The sequence below is a fragment of the Panulirus ornatus genome, chromosome 63 (assembly GCF_036320965.1).
Source record: "Panulirus ornatus isolate Po-2019 chromosome 63, ASM3632096v1, whole genome shotgun sequence".
In the NCBI taxonomy this organism is placed as follows: Eukaryota; Metazoa; Arthropoda; class Malacostraca; order Decapoda; family Palinuridae; genus Panulirus; species Panulirus ornatus.
Window position 1 is genome coordinate 4,278,289 of NC_092286.1, and position 15,269 is coordinate 4,293,557.

The window sequence follows — 15,269 nt, forward strand, 5'->3', positions numbered from 1 at the left end:
CTCAGGCATAACAGCAAACAGGTAATGAAGGTATGCCTGTTCTTGTTTGCAGATAAAACAGCTCCGGTGGCAAACTCAAGAAAGAAACTCTTAAAGAGCTGGTAACAGAGTTTCGGAGGGTATGAAAGGAGAAAGTCAGAACTGAACATGAGAAAAGGTGATGAGATGCAGCAGAGATCTCCCCATTCAGAGAGCCTGAATGGGGAGAACCTGCAGGATGTAAAACATTTCTGATACCTTGGAGTGGACTTGTGAGCAAATGGAACTATGGAGGCTGAAGTGAGTCACAGGTTGGGAGAGGGGCTAAGGTCTTGGGCGCACTGAGGAGTGGGTGGAAGGAGAAATTAGAGTCTGATAGGCAAAGATGGCATGTCTGAGTGTATGATAGTCCCAACAGTGTTGTGTATGTATATGAGTCTTGGGCCACACAAAACAAAATGGTAAAACGCAGATATGTTGGAAACAAATTGCCTTAGGATAATAGGTAGTTTGAGAGGTGTGGTAATATGGGAAGACCAGGGAGCTGACCAGGGTGTCTTGAAATGTTCTGAACATGGAGAGGATGAGTCAAGAGCAAGTTTAAGGAGATATACATGTCAGAAGTGGAAGGAGCATGGGGATATATACAGGGAGACATGCTATTAATGTGTTAAACCAAGGAATATGAAGCATTCATGGAAAACCATGGAAGTCTGTGGGCCTTAACTGTTGATAACAGCTCAACTCGAGAATGGATGTAAGTGAGGCCATTATTTGTCTCTTCTTGACATTACCTAGCTCTGGCAGAAAACAGTGAAAGGTATGAAAAACAGGACAATATTAGACATAAGCAAAATTCTTTCTGGTGTCCATTTACTGTTAATGCTTACTCAAGTTCTTTCATGTGCACTATTAGTTAATTCATTTTTTTTTTTTTTTTTTTTACATAAGTTATACAAAATCAACTTGCCTATGTTCTTAACAAGCAAGACTATTAGTGACTAATATTTCACAAAATATCATAAAGAAAAACTTACCGGCATTCGTACTTGCTCTGTACTATCCCTTTCCCTGAGGGTAACAGTATGAGGCAAGTTATTAACAGTGTCAAAGTCAACAGTGACACCAAATGGAATGGCAATTTCATCTGTGCGTGCATATCGTCGACCAATAGATCCAGTTGAATCATCTACTCTCACCGTTAGATTCATGTCAGTAAGGGCATCAGCTGATGAAAAATTAAGAATAATATCATCCTAAAGACTGATATACATTTAGGTAATGTATGGATACATATATTAAATAAAAGGCTCTTCTTATTGACTTTTTTTCCACTCTACACTCACTTTGCTCTATTTTCTTACTTCATTCATCTGTCCCTCAAATATCTCTGAAGTATTTATATCAATATACTTTCTACCTTTAACTCTGATCTCATGTACACCGGAGGATCAAGTGCATTCATGGATGCATCTTTTGTGTAAATTATCTCAGCAAAAGGGCCAAAGTAAATAAGTATGGCAACTTTTTTGTAGCATACATTAACTCTAGAGCTAAACAGCATGAGCTCATCATTTCACCTTAACACAAATTCAAACCTACCCTAAGTATTTAAAACTACAGAAAATATAATAAAAATGACAATGAACTGTTTTTCCAATTGGATTCCTGTACAGTGCCTGCACAGTGTTCCAACTAGCAGCAGTGGCAGGTACCATACAAACAACCGTAACAGTACCCAGGAAAACTGGGCCCATAAATAAATGTAAAGAACCATGTGAATAGAATCTCATTCCAAGTTAAGGAAGAAGACAAGCAAATCTGAATATCTATAATTGATTTGATATCTTAATTGCATAAACCATAAAATTGGATCAAACTGAAATGAATTTTTTCTGCATTTTCCATGCAATGTATTAATCACTTGTTTCTTTTGATGGAAAAGATAAATCAATACCAGGATGGACGATCCATAGAGAGAATGCACAGTTGCCCAAATATCACTTTGAACAATCTAAATCAATTGCCTAGCAGACAGTTCCTAAAAAAGGAAACAATTCAGAAAAGATGCTGTTCCCACTGCTTGGCGAAATTTCATTGGAGACATCATTTTTTTGTATATATATAACCCTTTTCCCTTTGGTGAATGTGGTGTTGGGCATTAAGATTTTCTCTCCATCCTACTGCATATATCATGATTAATGGTCCTTCCATCTCTCTATCAATACTTCTGACACCAGTTTCCTCCAGTAACTCCTCAAGGTGGTGACCACAGCAAAAGTTTCCATAACTGGTGACCTCCAGGGCTGCATTTGAGCCTTTAATGCCTCATCCCTGGCCACTGGCACAAGGCAACTCTACCTACTGTTCCAACCAACTACTTCAACCTAATGCTCCTGCATAGTGATCCTACCTGTTACTTCTACCTAATGATTCTGCCTAATGTTTCTCCCTACACTTTTATTTACTGCTCCTACCATTCTGTGAAAAGGCATGGCTAACACATAGCGATCACCAGAGGAAAACTAGAGTTATGAAGAATGAATTGTGTGAGTTAAACGTTATCAAGAGTTATGTGTGACAAGGAAAGTTTGTAAATTTGTTGACAGAATGCAGCAATCTACTTGTGGGTGAGGCAAAAAGAAAAGAGCTACCTGGGTCAGAGTAGTGCAACTAGAGAACCACTGAAGTGCTCGCTCACTTAGCAGCAATCACTAACCCTCTCAATATCGAGGCAGGTAATATCAGTAATATACCTCCCTGGTCGGTGGCTGTGTACCAAGTACTAACTACCTCATAAATTTATTATCATTATTATTATATTATTACCATTATCATTATTATCATCATCATTATTATTATACTTAATCCCTGTTTCTCATGTCAGCAAGGTAGCGTCAGGAAACAGATGAGAATAGCCCATCCACTCATATACACAAATATACACATAAATGCCTACACACACATATACATATACATACATACATACGTAGACTTTTTCTTTTTTCTTTTAAACTATTCGCCATTTCCTGTGTTAGCGAGGTAGCATTAAGAACAGAGGACTGGGCCTTTTTTGGAATATCCTCACCTGGCCCCCTCTGTTCCTTCTTTTGGAAAAAAAAAAAAAAGCGAGAGGGGAGGATTTCCAGCCCCCCGCTCCCTCCCCTTTTAGTCGCCTTCTACGACACGCAGGGAATACGTGGGAAGTATTCTTAATCCCCTATCCCCAGGGATAACATACATAGACATATACATATATACATATACACATATTCATGCTTGCTTTCATCCATTTCTGTTGCAACTTTACCCCACAGGAAGCAGCATGGTTACCCCCCCTTCAACGAGGTAGTGACAGGAAAACAGACAAAAAAGTCACATCCATTCACACTCAGTCTCTAGCTGTCATGCCTCATAAATTTATCCTTCATTTATCCTTAAGTTAACAAGTCCGTCCCTTTTGGAGATTTGCTTAACATGAGAACCACAGCAGAAGACCAAGGTGGGAAAAATATTTATGAGAAAGGTCTGGCATGCTGTTCAATGCCATGCACTAAATAAAGCAAAAATGCATATTCATGAAAGTTTACGGTGAGCTCAGCTGAATTCTGATGCATAAAAATACTAAGAACAGTAATTAAGCCATATTTTAACTATTAGTCTCTTCCTAAGGATAGACACTTACCTAACTGGGTGGTGAATGGAACAAATTCCTGTTTGTTTGAAAGTGGTAACACTGATACTTTGATAGGTGCCACAACTGCCGGCAATGAGAAGAAGGTTCGTTTGTCATCATCCTCACGCACTCTGTATTCAAAACAAACACAGTTAGTCCTTTAATTGATGAAAAATTCCAGAAAGTACATCTGCTTTGAAGAGGAACCAAATGGCCAGAGAAAATAATCAACTTTATTTATTTTTTTTTTTTTTTTATACTTTGTCGCTGTCTCCCGCGTTTGCGAGGTAGCGCAAGGAAACAGATGAAAGAAATGGCCCAACCCCCCCCATACACATGTATATACATACGTCCACACACGCAAATATACATACCTACACAGCTTTCCATGGTTTACCCCAGACGCTTCACATGCCTTGATTCAATCCACTGACAGCACGTCAGCCCCGGTATACCACATCGCTCCAATTCACTCTATTCCTTGCCCTCCTTTCACCCTCCTGCATGTTCAGGCCCCGATCACACAAAATCTTTTTCACTCCATCTTTCCACCTCCAATTTGGTCTCCCTCTTCTCCTTGTTCCCTCCACCTCCGACACATATATCCTCTTGGTCAATCTTTCCTCACTCATCCTCTCCATGTGCCCAAACCACTTCAAAACACCCTCTTCTGCTCTCTCAACCACGCTCTTTTTATTTCCACACATCTCTCTTACCCTTACGTTACTCACTCGATCAAACCACCTCACACCACACATTGTCCTCAAACATCTCATTTCCAGCACATCCATCCTCCTGCGCACAACTCTATCCATAGCCCACGCCTCGCAACCATACAACATTGTTGGAACCACTATTCCTTCAAACATACCCATTTTTGCTTTCCAAGATAATGTTCTCGACTTCCACACATTCTTCAAGGCCCCCAGAATTTTCGCCCCCTCCCCCACCCTATGATCCACTTCCGCTTCCATGGTTCCATCCGCTGCCAGATCCACTCCCAGATATCTAAAACACTTCACTTCCTCCAGTTTTTCTCCATTCAAACTCACCTCCCAATTGACTTGACCCTCAACCATACTGTACCTAATAACCTTGCTCTTATTCACATTTACTCTTAACTTTCTTCTTCCACACACTTTACCAAACTCAGTCACCAGCTTCTGCAGTTTCACACATGAATCAGCCACCAGCGCTGTGTCATCAGCGAACAACAACTGACTCACTTCCCAAGCTCTCTCATCCCCAACAGACTTCATACTTGCCCCTCTTTCCAAAACTCTTGCATTTACCTCCCTAACAACCCCATCCATAAACAAATTAAACAACCATGGAGACATCACACACCCCTGCCGCAAACCTACATTCACTGAGAACCAATCACTTTCCTCTCTTCCTACACGTACACATGCCTTACATCCTCGATAAAAACTTTTCACTGCTTCTAACAACTTCTAATCAACTTTATATACCAACAAAACATGAAATGCCAATTATAGTATATTTAAAAGTATAAAGAAAAAATTATTCATTTATCTTTTCAAAGAAAGGCACAAGTATAATCCATAGTACCAGGCAGTTTAATCTGTCATGGGATGCCTAAAATTAGTAGCTCATATTTAGGACCTGCACTGTATTCACAATACTTTATCTCAGGATGATACTCCACATTTAAGACTGCACATATCTGATGGGATTAAATATTCACTGTCCACTGCATTTTCCTCAGCTAGTGGATTCAAGTTTTTCCCCACTAAATTGTGAAATATTTTGGGGCTTGGAAAGATACAGAATTAAGCTCAATAAATATTTAACAGTGGAAAATATTTGGTGGTATCTTTCCATGCTTCTTCTACTTGGCAAATCAACCAATGAAAAAAAAGTGTCTGCTACTATGTCTGTGAATGAATTTCTGTCTGCAAAACAATCATGCATACGAATGATCTTTATGTCAGTAAAGTACAATGCACCACATGCTTGATATCTAACTTAATTAATAATAAGTGAAATAATGATTTTGACACCTGTACACAATTCTATAACTGTACATGTATGGAGTATGAACTCATGTAGTCAAGCATGCATCCACATTGTTGAAACCTGGACTATATCCATAATACTTTGATTAATAATGAGAATCTTATCAAACAGAAAGATGTTTACTTGTACACAAACCTGAATGAATGTTCCAAGAGAGCATAAAAGACACGGCCGACTCCAAATGAGGGCTCAATCACACTGGGGACAACTTCTTCAACATACACTTTCTTCTGTTCTCTCTTGAAGCTTGGAACCATTGTTCTTGTGAGGTTATAACCATTCAAATTATATTCTCTGAAACATTATAAAATTCATTTAACTCTGTAAATAACTTTGATTCAACAAATCTAACAATGCATAAAATTCACTTCAAATATGTTCCCAAAATATAACTAGTAGGTATTCTGGGGAGCTGGGCTTATATATGGGTGAGAGGAGTGTGCTATGAAGAAGGTGGGATATGGGCATGCGAGAACAGGTAGTAAGTAGTGGAATGAGAAAGTAAGTTGTTAGTGAAAGAGAAAAGAAAGGTGTATGGGCATTACCCACAGGGAAAATGATTACTATTTGTGTTTCATGGATAGAGAGTTTTACACTGATGCTGCCCTGTCTTCTTAACTTTGTATATATGTACCATGTCTTTAATCCTATGTATGTATGCACACACACACACATACATATGCACACACAAACACATCCCAGCCTATGCCATGTGTCTGAGTGACTGAAAGAAAAACTAAAGGAAGCGGTAGGAGGTCAAGAGCAAGGTACGAAGGCTGAAAAAGAGGAAAAATGAGGGCTGGGGTGAAAGAGCATCAGCAAATGTCTGCAAGAATAAGATGTTTTTTTCAAGGAGGCAAATTGTGTAAGGTGTAAGGAAAACAGGACAGTAAACAGGACCATCAGTGAAGGGAGCAGAGGTGAAGATATGGAGGGAGTATTAAGGACTGCTGAATGTTAGATGGTGGGGTGTTTGGGATGTGGAGAGTAATACTAAGTGGTGTGATGAACAGAGAAGTGGGGAATGCCTTTTAAAGATGAACTGTGGCAACGCAGCTCGGGTGGATGGGATTGCACTTGATTTTCTTAAAAAGGGGGGTCTTGGGCATGTTCCTGACTCTGGTCTTCAATCCAAATGCTAGAGGTTTTCCATTTTCTCCATCAGACTGCTCCTTCCCTTGCTAGCTTAGCTGTTAAAGGAGTGCCAGTAAAACAACTTGATCTTACTGTATCTCTCTTTTTCCTCATACTGGTCACAATTACGAGAGTGACACCCAAGGACACAGCTATAGCCTTATGCCCAGTACTCCTCTGAGTAACTTTAACACTCTTTGCAGACATACTGAAAAGGCTACATTTACTTTGAAGGCAGTAAATAACAGTAACAGGGTTGATACCATATCAACCAATTGTTTACAAAGCTAACTATAGTGGGTGGGAAACAAACTGAAACATACTTTCTCAGTAGGTGTAATATGAAACAAAAAGTATTTTGCCATGACATTATTATGATGCTTAGGAAATACCTTAAAATATTTTACTCCAGATATAATTTCTGAGTTAAATCTTTTCAAATATCCTGCAACATGAACAAATGTATGTCATTCTCAGTACCTGTATCCAAACCCTCAAATGTTACAAGTGCAAAAGTTGCAATCAAACCACTGTAAATCAAAGGTTCAAGGTATCTATACAATAATGTAAAAAGCAATATCAGAAAACTTATACAATATTACCTACCCTGTCACACTGAGAGCACTGTCCATTTTCTCCGCTTCCTCTGAAGAGAGTGCTAATAAGGCTTCTTGCACCATTTTAGCATCCCTCTTGAAAGCTTTGCCTATAGCTCCTTTATCCGCCACAGCTACAACCATGTCCACTGTTTGAGGTTCCTTAAGAGGACGTTCCACACACATTCTCACACCTGTGAAATAATGGTGGAGTTCTATGATTCATCTGAAAGCATCCAGTTTATCTTACACAGAATTATCAATATATCTAGTTATAGCTTTTGCACCTTGTGAAAGTACAGCAATACTGAAAAGTTTTACAGTGCCATATCAATCTATCTGTTTACATCTCTGATGCCCATTCCCTCAGGGAATTCCCATCAAGGGGATGACCATGGCAAGAGTCTCTCTACTTATCCCAGTCCTTACATGCCTCCCTAGCATACGTAATTCCACACATTCTTCCCCCACTTCTCTTCCTCCAATAACCTTTCACTATATTTCCCAAGTGAAGATTCAATATGTCCTGAGTTCCCAAAGGATTCTTTCCTTTTTATGATGGAGGTGCCATTCAGAAATAAAAAATACATTAAAATTAAGCCTCAATTAAAATAAGAAACAAGATAAAGTGAGGGAGAAATAATAATACAAAAAATACTTAAAGAATTTTGAAAAAGTGGAAAATCTGCCTTTTAAATGGGGAACAATCATAGTTGTAAGAAAAGACATGAAGGGTAAAGAGTTCAAAAGTTTTGCACTGTTAGGAAAGAAACAGGTATTACAAAGGCCCAGTCCTGAGTTGCCAACAACCACAGTAATCATATGACACTGTACCTTACCATGTAATTCGGCAGGTAAGCTAATGGAGAGGATGCACAAGCAGCCATCTCTTCAGAAATATCTACGTAATATCTACAGAGGAAGGAAAGTGAATCAACACTGTGCTTAAGGCGTTTGTTAAATTTTCAAGTCAAAATGTAATAACTGATAAGATGGACCAATTTTAAGTCAACTCTGTCTAGTATAGCCAAAATCTCCATAAAAGGATGGATGAATCCTTCATAAACTCACAACATCTGTTCCGAAAATCTAATTTATAGCATTTGAACAGGACTCCCAGTTTCCTTGGATGCAGACTCATCCACATGGGTATTGTGGGATTTGCAAGATAAGTGTGATACTCCTGTGCTACCACGTGTGTTTACTGTGACAAGTGCTGGAATCACATGTCTAATAAGAAGTAAAGGAAAGCTGCTAGGAGTCTCAGAAAGAAAAGGGTTGAAATTTGGTTTCAAACATTAAATCTAATCAGGCTGCATCTCCCTTGCTAGGAAATCCAGTCCAAATTTGAATTTATACAGGAATTTGTGAAGAAATACAGCACAGATTGAGCAAGAAAGGAAGGAGGAGATTTGAAGGAAGTGGAGGAATGCAGCTGAGATGTCAGGATATGAGTGCATAAATGAATCTGTTGAAGAAAGGAAATTCAAGATATTAAAGATGAAGAGTGTAGGAGGAAGGACAGAACACTGATACGCAAGGCTGTAGATAAGGAAAGAGGAAACAGTTGATCCACAGACAATTACAGAGAAAGGTCCACCAGAAAGGAAGCTAGATATGAAGAAACAAAGTGAGAGTGAGAAACAAGGCAAGAGGAAATAGGTGATCCACCGACAATTATGGAGAGATACACACAAGAGGAAGCCAGATATGAGGGTAAAAGTCAGAGCGAAATGCCAAATGAGGGGAGCTTGAAGATGAAACCCAGTCAAAAGCATTTGATATATCAAGGGATACAACACAGGATTCTCCAAAGTCACTAAGAGATGATGGTCAGAAATGATTAAGATTGGGAGGGATTTCACCAGTGGATCTCAACTTGCAAAAAAAAACCAGTGATGACAAGAAAAGACTACTGATACTCTAGATTTGTCTATCTATCTCTGATGCCACTTCCCTTCTGGAACCCCCTCAAGGGGGTGGCCATGGGTGGCCATAGAGTCTCCATAACTAGTGAACTAGTGCTGCTTCTTAGCCTTTAGTGCCCTTAACGGCCACTGGGAGAGTGCAAGTCAAACACAGTGTTTGCAAAGGCTCCACCTAATGTTCCTAATGACCACTCTAGCTGTTTAAGGAAATGGCAACTGAGGAAGGATTCAATCACTTTGGTCATGTGTGATGTCAAAGCAGCAGAACAATACTTGGGAGGGTTACATCAGCCATCCTTCTTTGTCATACGATGGTCACCAAAATAAAATAATTTTGTGCTTGGTCCCTTTTGTCCTTGTTATGATTCTCTCCTTGCCATTCTCATTGCTACTTTTCTTTTGCTTATTTTTCTGCATTTCACAGTTCATTATTCCTTACTAGCTAAGGATTTTCTGTAAACAGTGAATATTCTTCAACAACACTATCATCCAAAGTCTGCCATTTCATTCATTTAATAACTAAATAAACATGAATTACTGTACACAGAGAATGTTTCAAACACTGCTTTTCTGTCTGGCACTAATTTGAGCACTGCAATTCCAGTCTGCATAATATCCACATGTACCATTCCATGTTGAGACTGAAAACTGGAAACAAGACAATGATGCATAAAAGTGAAAATAATTAGGGTATCTACCTACCTGATCCTTTAGTGTGTTGGCTAAGATCATAGGCACTTCTATCTGCACACCCAACACACTCTATCCAGCCATATGAGGTAAGACATTCTGCATCCCAACAGTCACAAGCATAATGAGCCATCTCATTACTTAGATGCTGCCTGAATCGAAGCTTTTTAGGGTTAATACCAATCTTGAGGAGGTATTGCTGGATACGTGCCATGTAGTACCCTAAAGTCTCATTAGCTACCAAACTCTGAAAACAATAAAACTATTTTAGGCTCTGAGCACCATTTTCTCATCTCTATCATCAACAAACCTAAACTATGAATCCTCTTGTTAAAAAAAAAAAATTCTTTATAAACAGCCTGCAAATTATGAGAATGTTTTATAGAGAATATGGAGTCATCCCTGCCTTCTAGCAGAAAAATACTTTAATGATAAAGCAATCATATGTGAAAACCTACATCATATTGCACAATTTAGCAACAAAAATAATGGTACAGTTACACCACCAATTTTCCGGCACTCCTGGTTCCAAAGCCTTGCCAGATAAACCATTTTGCCATAGCAACTGGTAACATAATAATAATTCATCAACACACCTCTAACCCACTAATTATACATCTCCCATGTGTCTAAAGTATACCATAGACTGCTAGAAATTTAAATTAAACAAATATTAAATGTTTGAGCACTTAAGATGGTAAGTCTGTCCTTAGATTGTTTGAATCCTGTAGGGTCTTCTTCATCTTCTGTTGTTAGTGTTTTCCTAGGTGTGCATCACCAGAATAATGCATTATACACCTTCTCAGGAATAAGGTGCTTGTCAGCTACGAGTTTCGCTAATTTGTCTACATACTCGGAAGCTCCTTCGTGGTTTGCAGACCACTTTTCTCCGCACACTTTACTCATGGAAATTCCATGACGCTTATTGAATCTTTGAAGCCAGCCTTCACTATAGTCACGCTCATGCAGTAATTTAAGTTCTTTATGGAACACCTTACCCTGGTCTATTATCATGCTATCTGACAAGTCCACTCCATCACTCCAACGCTATCGAAACCATTCCCTCATCACTTGATTGTGCTCAGTACTCTTACCATCTTTCATAATTTCTCTAATAGTCATTTACTTCTTGGAATCGCTGTCTGCAAAGAATTTCAATATTTTCTCCACTTGCTTCTTTATATCATAAACAGCTGAAGAACCAATACTGAGATGTCACACAGCTTACGCACTGAAACACCATGGTCCATTTTTTTCAACAGTTCTACTTTATCTGGATCAATATGGACTGGAGTTTGCATTTGACACCATGAATGACACTCTCTTATGTCTTAGAAGCCATAGCTAGAGTTAAATTTAAGCAAAATAAGCTAAGAATCTCACAGAAATGCGGTATCACCAACAAGTGCAGTGTAAAGAATATAAATATGTGGGCCCTACACACAACACTATCTGTGGCCACCCAGTAAACTAGTCTCGTGGCCGCGGTAATTTCAAGTTCCCTCATGTAATTTTGTCCGGAAGGAAGTGCTGAACCATCAATTGCCAGAAATTTGGTGGTGTACCTGTAACACATTCAGGAACAAGAGATAAGATGATAATATATGTTTCTCACTGCTGTCTCGCTTATATTTCTATTTTAGGGCCTTGAAGCTTACAAATAAAATTCAGTGCCTTCCAGACATTAAGGTAAAGCTATAAAACAATAGAAATCTGAAGCCTGTTCCCTTTGGGAACTCCCTCAAGGGGGTGGCCATGGCAAAAAAGCCTCTATAACTGTTGAACTCCACTGCTGCTTCTTAGCCTTTAGTCCCTCACCCTTAACAGGCCACTGGTAGAGGCAATTGTAGTGCAGGGTTTTTAGAGGCTCCTAACTAATGTTCCTAACAACTACTTACTAATGTGTCTACCTAATATTCCTGGCTAATGTTAGAAGCTACTACTTTTACCTAATGCTCCCAGATAATGCTCCTACCTGCTAATTCTACCCAAAGCTCCTGACTGACTTGCCTACAACTATCTATTGCTCCTATCATTTTACCAAAAGGAAGGGCTTATGCAAAGTGCTAATCACAGAAAAATCTAGAGTTGTGAAAAATGAGACTTGCGAGTTGTGTTATTTGTGATAAGGAGAGACTGTATGACATAGCAAAGGTCTATATCAAAGCAAGGAACAATAGGTGATGATATATGCCATCAGAAACAGCCACTAGGATATCCCCAAGTGGGTCCTAGAAGTTATTTTCTTTTTATAGTGCCTAATGTGGCATGGACAAAACAAGCTCCAGTCAAGGCAATCTTGAATGAAAGAGCTGCAAGAAAAAATTATATAATTAATGTAAAAATACTACAAACACTTCCAACTCTCTTTCTAGAGCTTTCTACACTATCTAACAATGCACAAAAAGTTGGTCTATATCAACTTTTCCCTTCCTAAACCCAATTTAATCTTCACACATAAGAGTCTAATAATTCTTTCAAAAGCATGTCACAATCCTACAACATCCCTTGCCATATATGCTAAGAGGACTCCTTTTTATATTCCCCTTATCACTTTTACCCTCCTGCACTTTATATAGTGGAACAACTACCACCTCTATCTATACATCAGGTACATGACTATAACTCCATCCCCAAATTTCGATCCTCATCCCTTCAACACATCCGTTTTTCCATTCTTTATATCTATTACTACTCTTCTTACTCTCTATTTCAATATGTCTTCCACTCTACAATATCTACTCTACACTCTCCTATTCTTGATTTTTTTGAAAAAATAGATTTTCCTGAAAATTTCAGCATAGATGCTTTTACATCTGTTGAATAAGAATCTGTGGTCAAAACCTTAAAATTCATGTATTTAGTCAAGTAATTAGCATATTAATATAATTATAATCAATATTCAGTATGTAATTAAGCGCTTAATTTTATGAAATGCAGTATTTTGACCCAATATCCTTAATCACTATATAGAATACAACATATTCCCAGATTTTCAATAGAATCTGAAGAAGTTGAAAATCTGAGCAAAATATTATCCTGATCAAAATATTATCCAAGAATCTGTGGCCTTGGATTTTTCTTGATTTTTTGAAAAAATAGATTTTCCTGAAAATTTCAGCATAAATTTTTTACTTCTGCTGAATAAGAATCTGTGGTGAACACCTTAAAATTCGGGTAATTAGTCGAGTAATTAACATATAATTATAATTATTAGGTACAGTAGGGTTGAGGGTCAAGTCAATTGGGAGGTAAGTTTGAATGGAGAAAAACTGGAGGAAGTAAAGTGTTTTAGATATCTGGGAGTGGATTTGGCAGCGGATGGAACCATGGAAGCGGAAGTGGATCATAGGGTGGGGGAGGGGGCGAAAATCCTGGGAGCCTTGAAGAATGTGTGGAAGTCGAGAACATTATCTCGGAAAGCAAAAATGGGTATGTTTGAAGGAATAGTGGTTCCAACAATGTTGTATGGTTGCGAGGCGTGGGCTATGGATAGAGTTGTGCGCAGGAGGATGGATGTGCTGGAAATGAGATGTTTGAGGACAATGTGTGGTGTGAGGTGGTTTGATTGAGTAAGTAACGTAAGGGTAAGAGAGATGTGTGGAAATAAAAAGAGCGTGGTTGAGAGGGCAGAAGAGGGTGTTTTGAAATGGTTTGGGCACATGGAGAGAATGAGTGAGGAAAGATTGACCAAGAGGATATATGTGTCGGAGGTGGAGGGAATGAGGAGAAGTGGGAGACCAAATTGGAGGTGGAAAGATGGAGTGAAAAAGATTTTGTGTGATCGGGGCCTGAACATGCAGGAGGGTGAAAGGAGGGCAAGGAATAGAGTGAATTGGATCGAGGTGGTATACCGGGGTTGACGTGCTGTCAATGGATTGAATCAAGGCATGTGAAGCGTCTGGGGTAAACCATGGAAAGCTGTGTAGGTATGTATATTTGCATGTGTGGACGTATGTATATACATGTGTATGGGGGTGGGTTCGGCCATTTCTTTCGTCTGTTTCCTTGTGCTACCTCGCAAACGCGGGAGACAGCAACAAAGCAAAAAAAAAAAAAAAAAAAAAATAATAATTATAATCAACATTATGTAATTAACCACTTAATTTTACGAAATGCAGTCTTTTGACTCGATATCCTTAATCACTATATAGAATACGACATATTCCCAGATTCTCACTAAAATCTGAAGAAGTTGAAAATCTGAGCCTTGAATTTTCTTGATTTTTTTGAAAAAATAGATTTTCCTGAAAATTTCACCATAGAGGTTTTTACGTCAGCAGAATAAGAATCTGTGGTGAAAACCTTAAAATTCGGGTAATTAGTCGAGCAATTACCATACTAATATAATTGTAATCAATATTAAGTATGTAATCAACAACTTAATTTTACGAAATGCAGTCTTTTGACTCGATATCCTTAATATTTTGCTCAGATTTTCAACTTCTTCAGATTTTATTGAAAATCTGGGAATATGTCGTATTCTATATGGTGATTAAGGATATCGAGTCAAAAGACTGCATTTCGTAAAATTAAGAGCTTAATTACATATTTAATATTAATTAGAATTATATTAATGTGCTGATTACTAATTACACGAATTTTAAGGTTTTGATCACAGATTCCTATTCAGCAGGCGTAAAAGCATCTATCCTGAAATTTTCAGAAAAATCTATTTCTTCAAAAAAATCAAGAAAAATCCAAGGCTATATTTATAGCCTGGGATAATATTTTGCTCAGATTTTCAACTTCTTCGGATTTTAATGAAAATCTGGGAATATGTCGTATTCTATATCTTGATTAAGGATATCGAGTCAAAAGACTGCATTTTGGATAATTAAGCGCTTAATTACATACTTAATATCAATTATAATTATATTAATATGCTTATTACTCGATTAATTACAAGAATTTTACGTTTTTGACCACAGATTCTTATAAAGCAGGCGTGAAATCATCTATGCTGAAATTTTCAGGAAAATCTATTTTCTCAAAAAAATCAAGAAAAATCCAAGGCTATATACAGTATAGCCTTGGATAACATTTTGCTCAGATTTTCAACTTCTTCAGATTTTAATGAAAATCTGGGAATATGTGGTATTCTATATGGTGATTAAGGATATCAAGTCAAAAGACTGCATTTCGGATAATTAAGCGCTTAATTACATACTTAATATTAATTGTAATCATATTAATGTGCTAAATTACTCGACTAATTACACGAAT

The 15,269-nt window shown here is 38.1% G+C and overlaps 1 protein-coding gene across 1 annotated transcript in view; it reads right to left on the reverse strand.

The window, feature by feature from the left end:
• Positions 1-15,269, reverse strand: part of GlyRS (glycine--tRNA ligase) — a 63,806-nt gene that overhangs the window by 572 nt on the left and 47,965 nt on the right. Inside the window, exons 11-15 of the mRNA XM_071656573.1 lie at positions 10,056-10,290; positions 7,436-7,619; positions 5,831-5,989; positions 3,665-3,786; positions 1,017-1,207 (exon numbers count right to left, since the gene is read on the reverse strand). Of these exons, the coding sequence (XP_071512674.1) occupies positions 1,017-1,207; positions 3,665-3,786; positions 5,831-5,989; positions 7,436-7,619; positions 10,056-10,290 (891 nt within the window). The remainder of the gene's footprint in view (positions 1-1,016; positions 1,208-3,664; positions 3,787-5,830; positions 5,990-7,435; positions 7,620-10,055; positions 10,291-15,269) is intronic.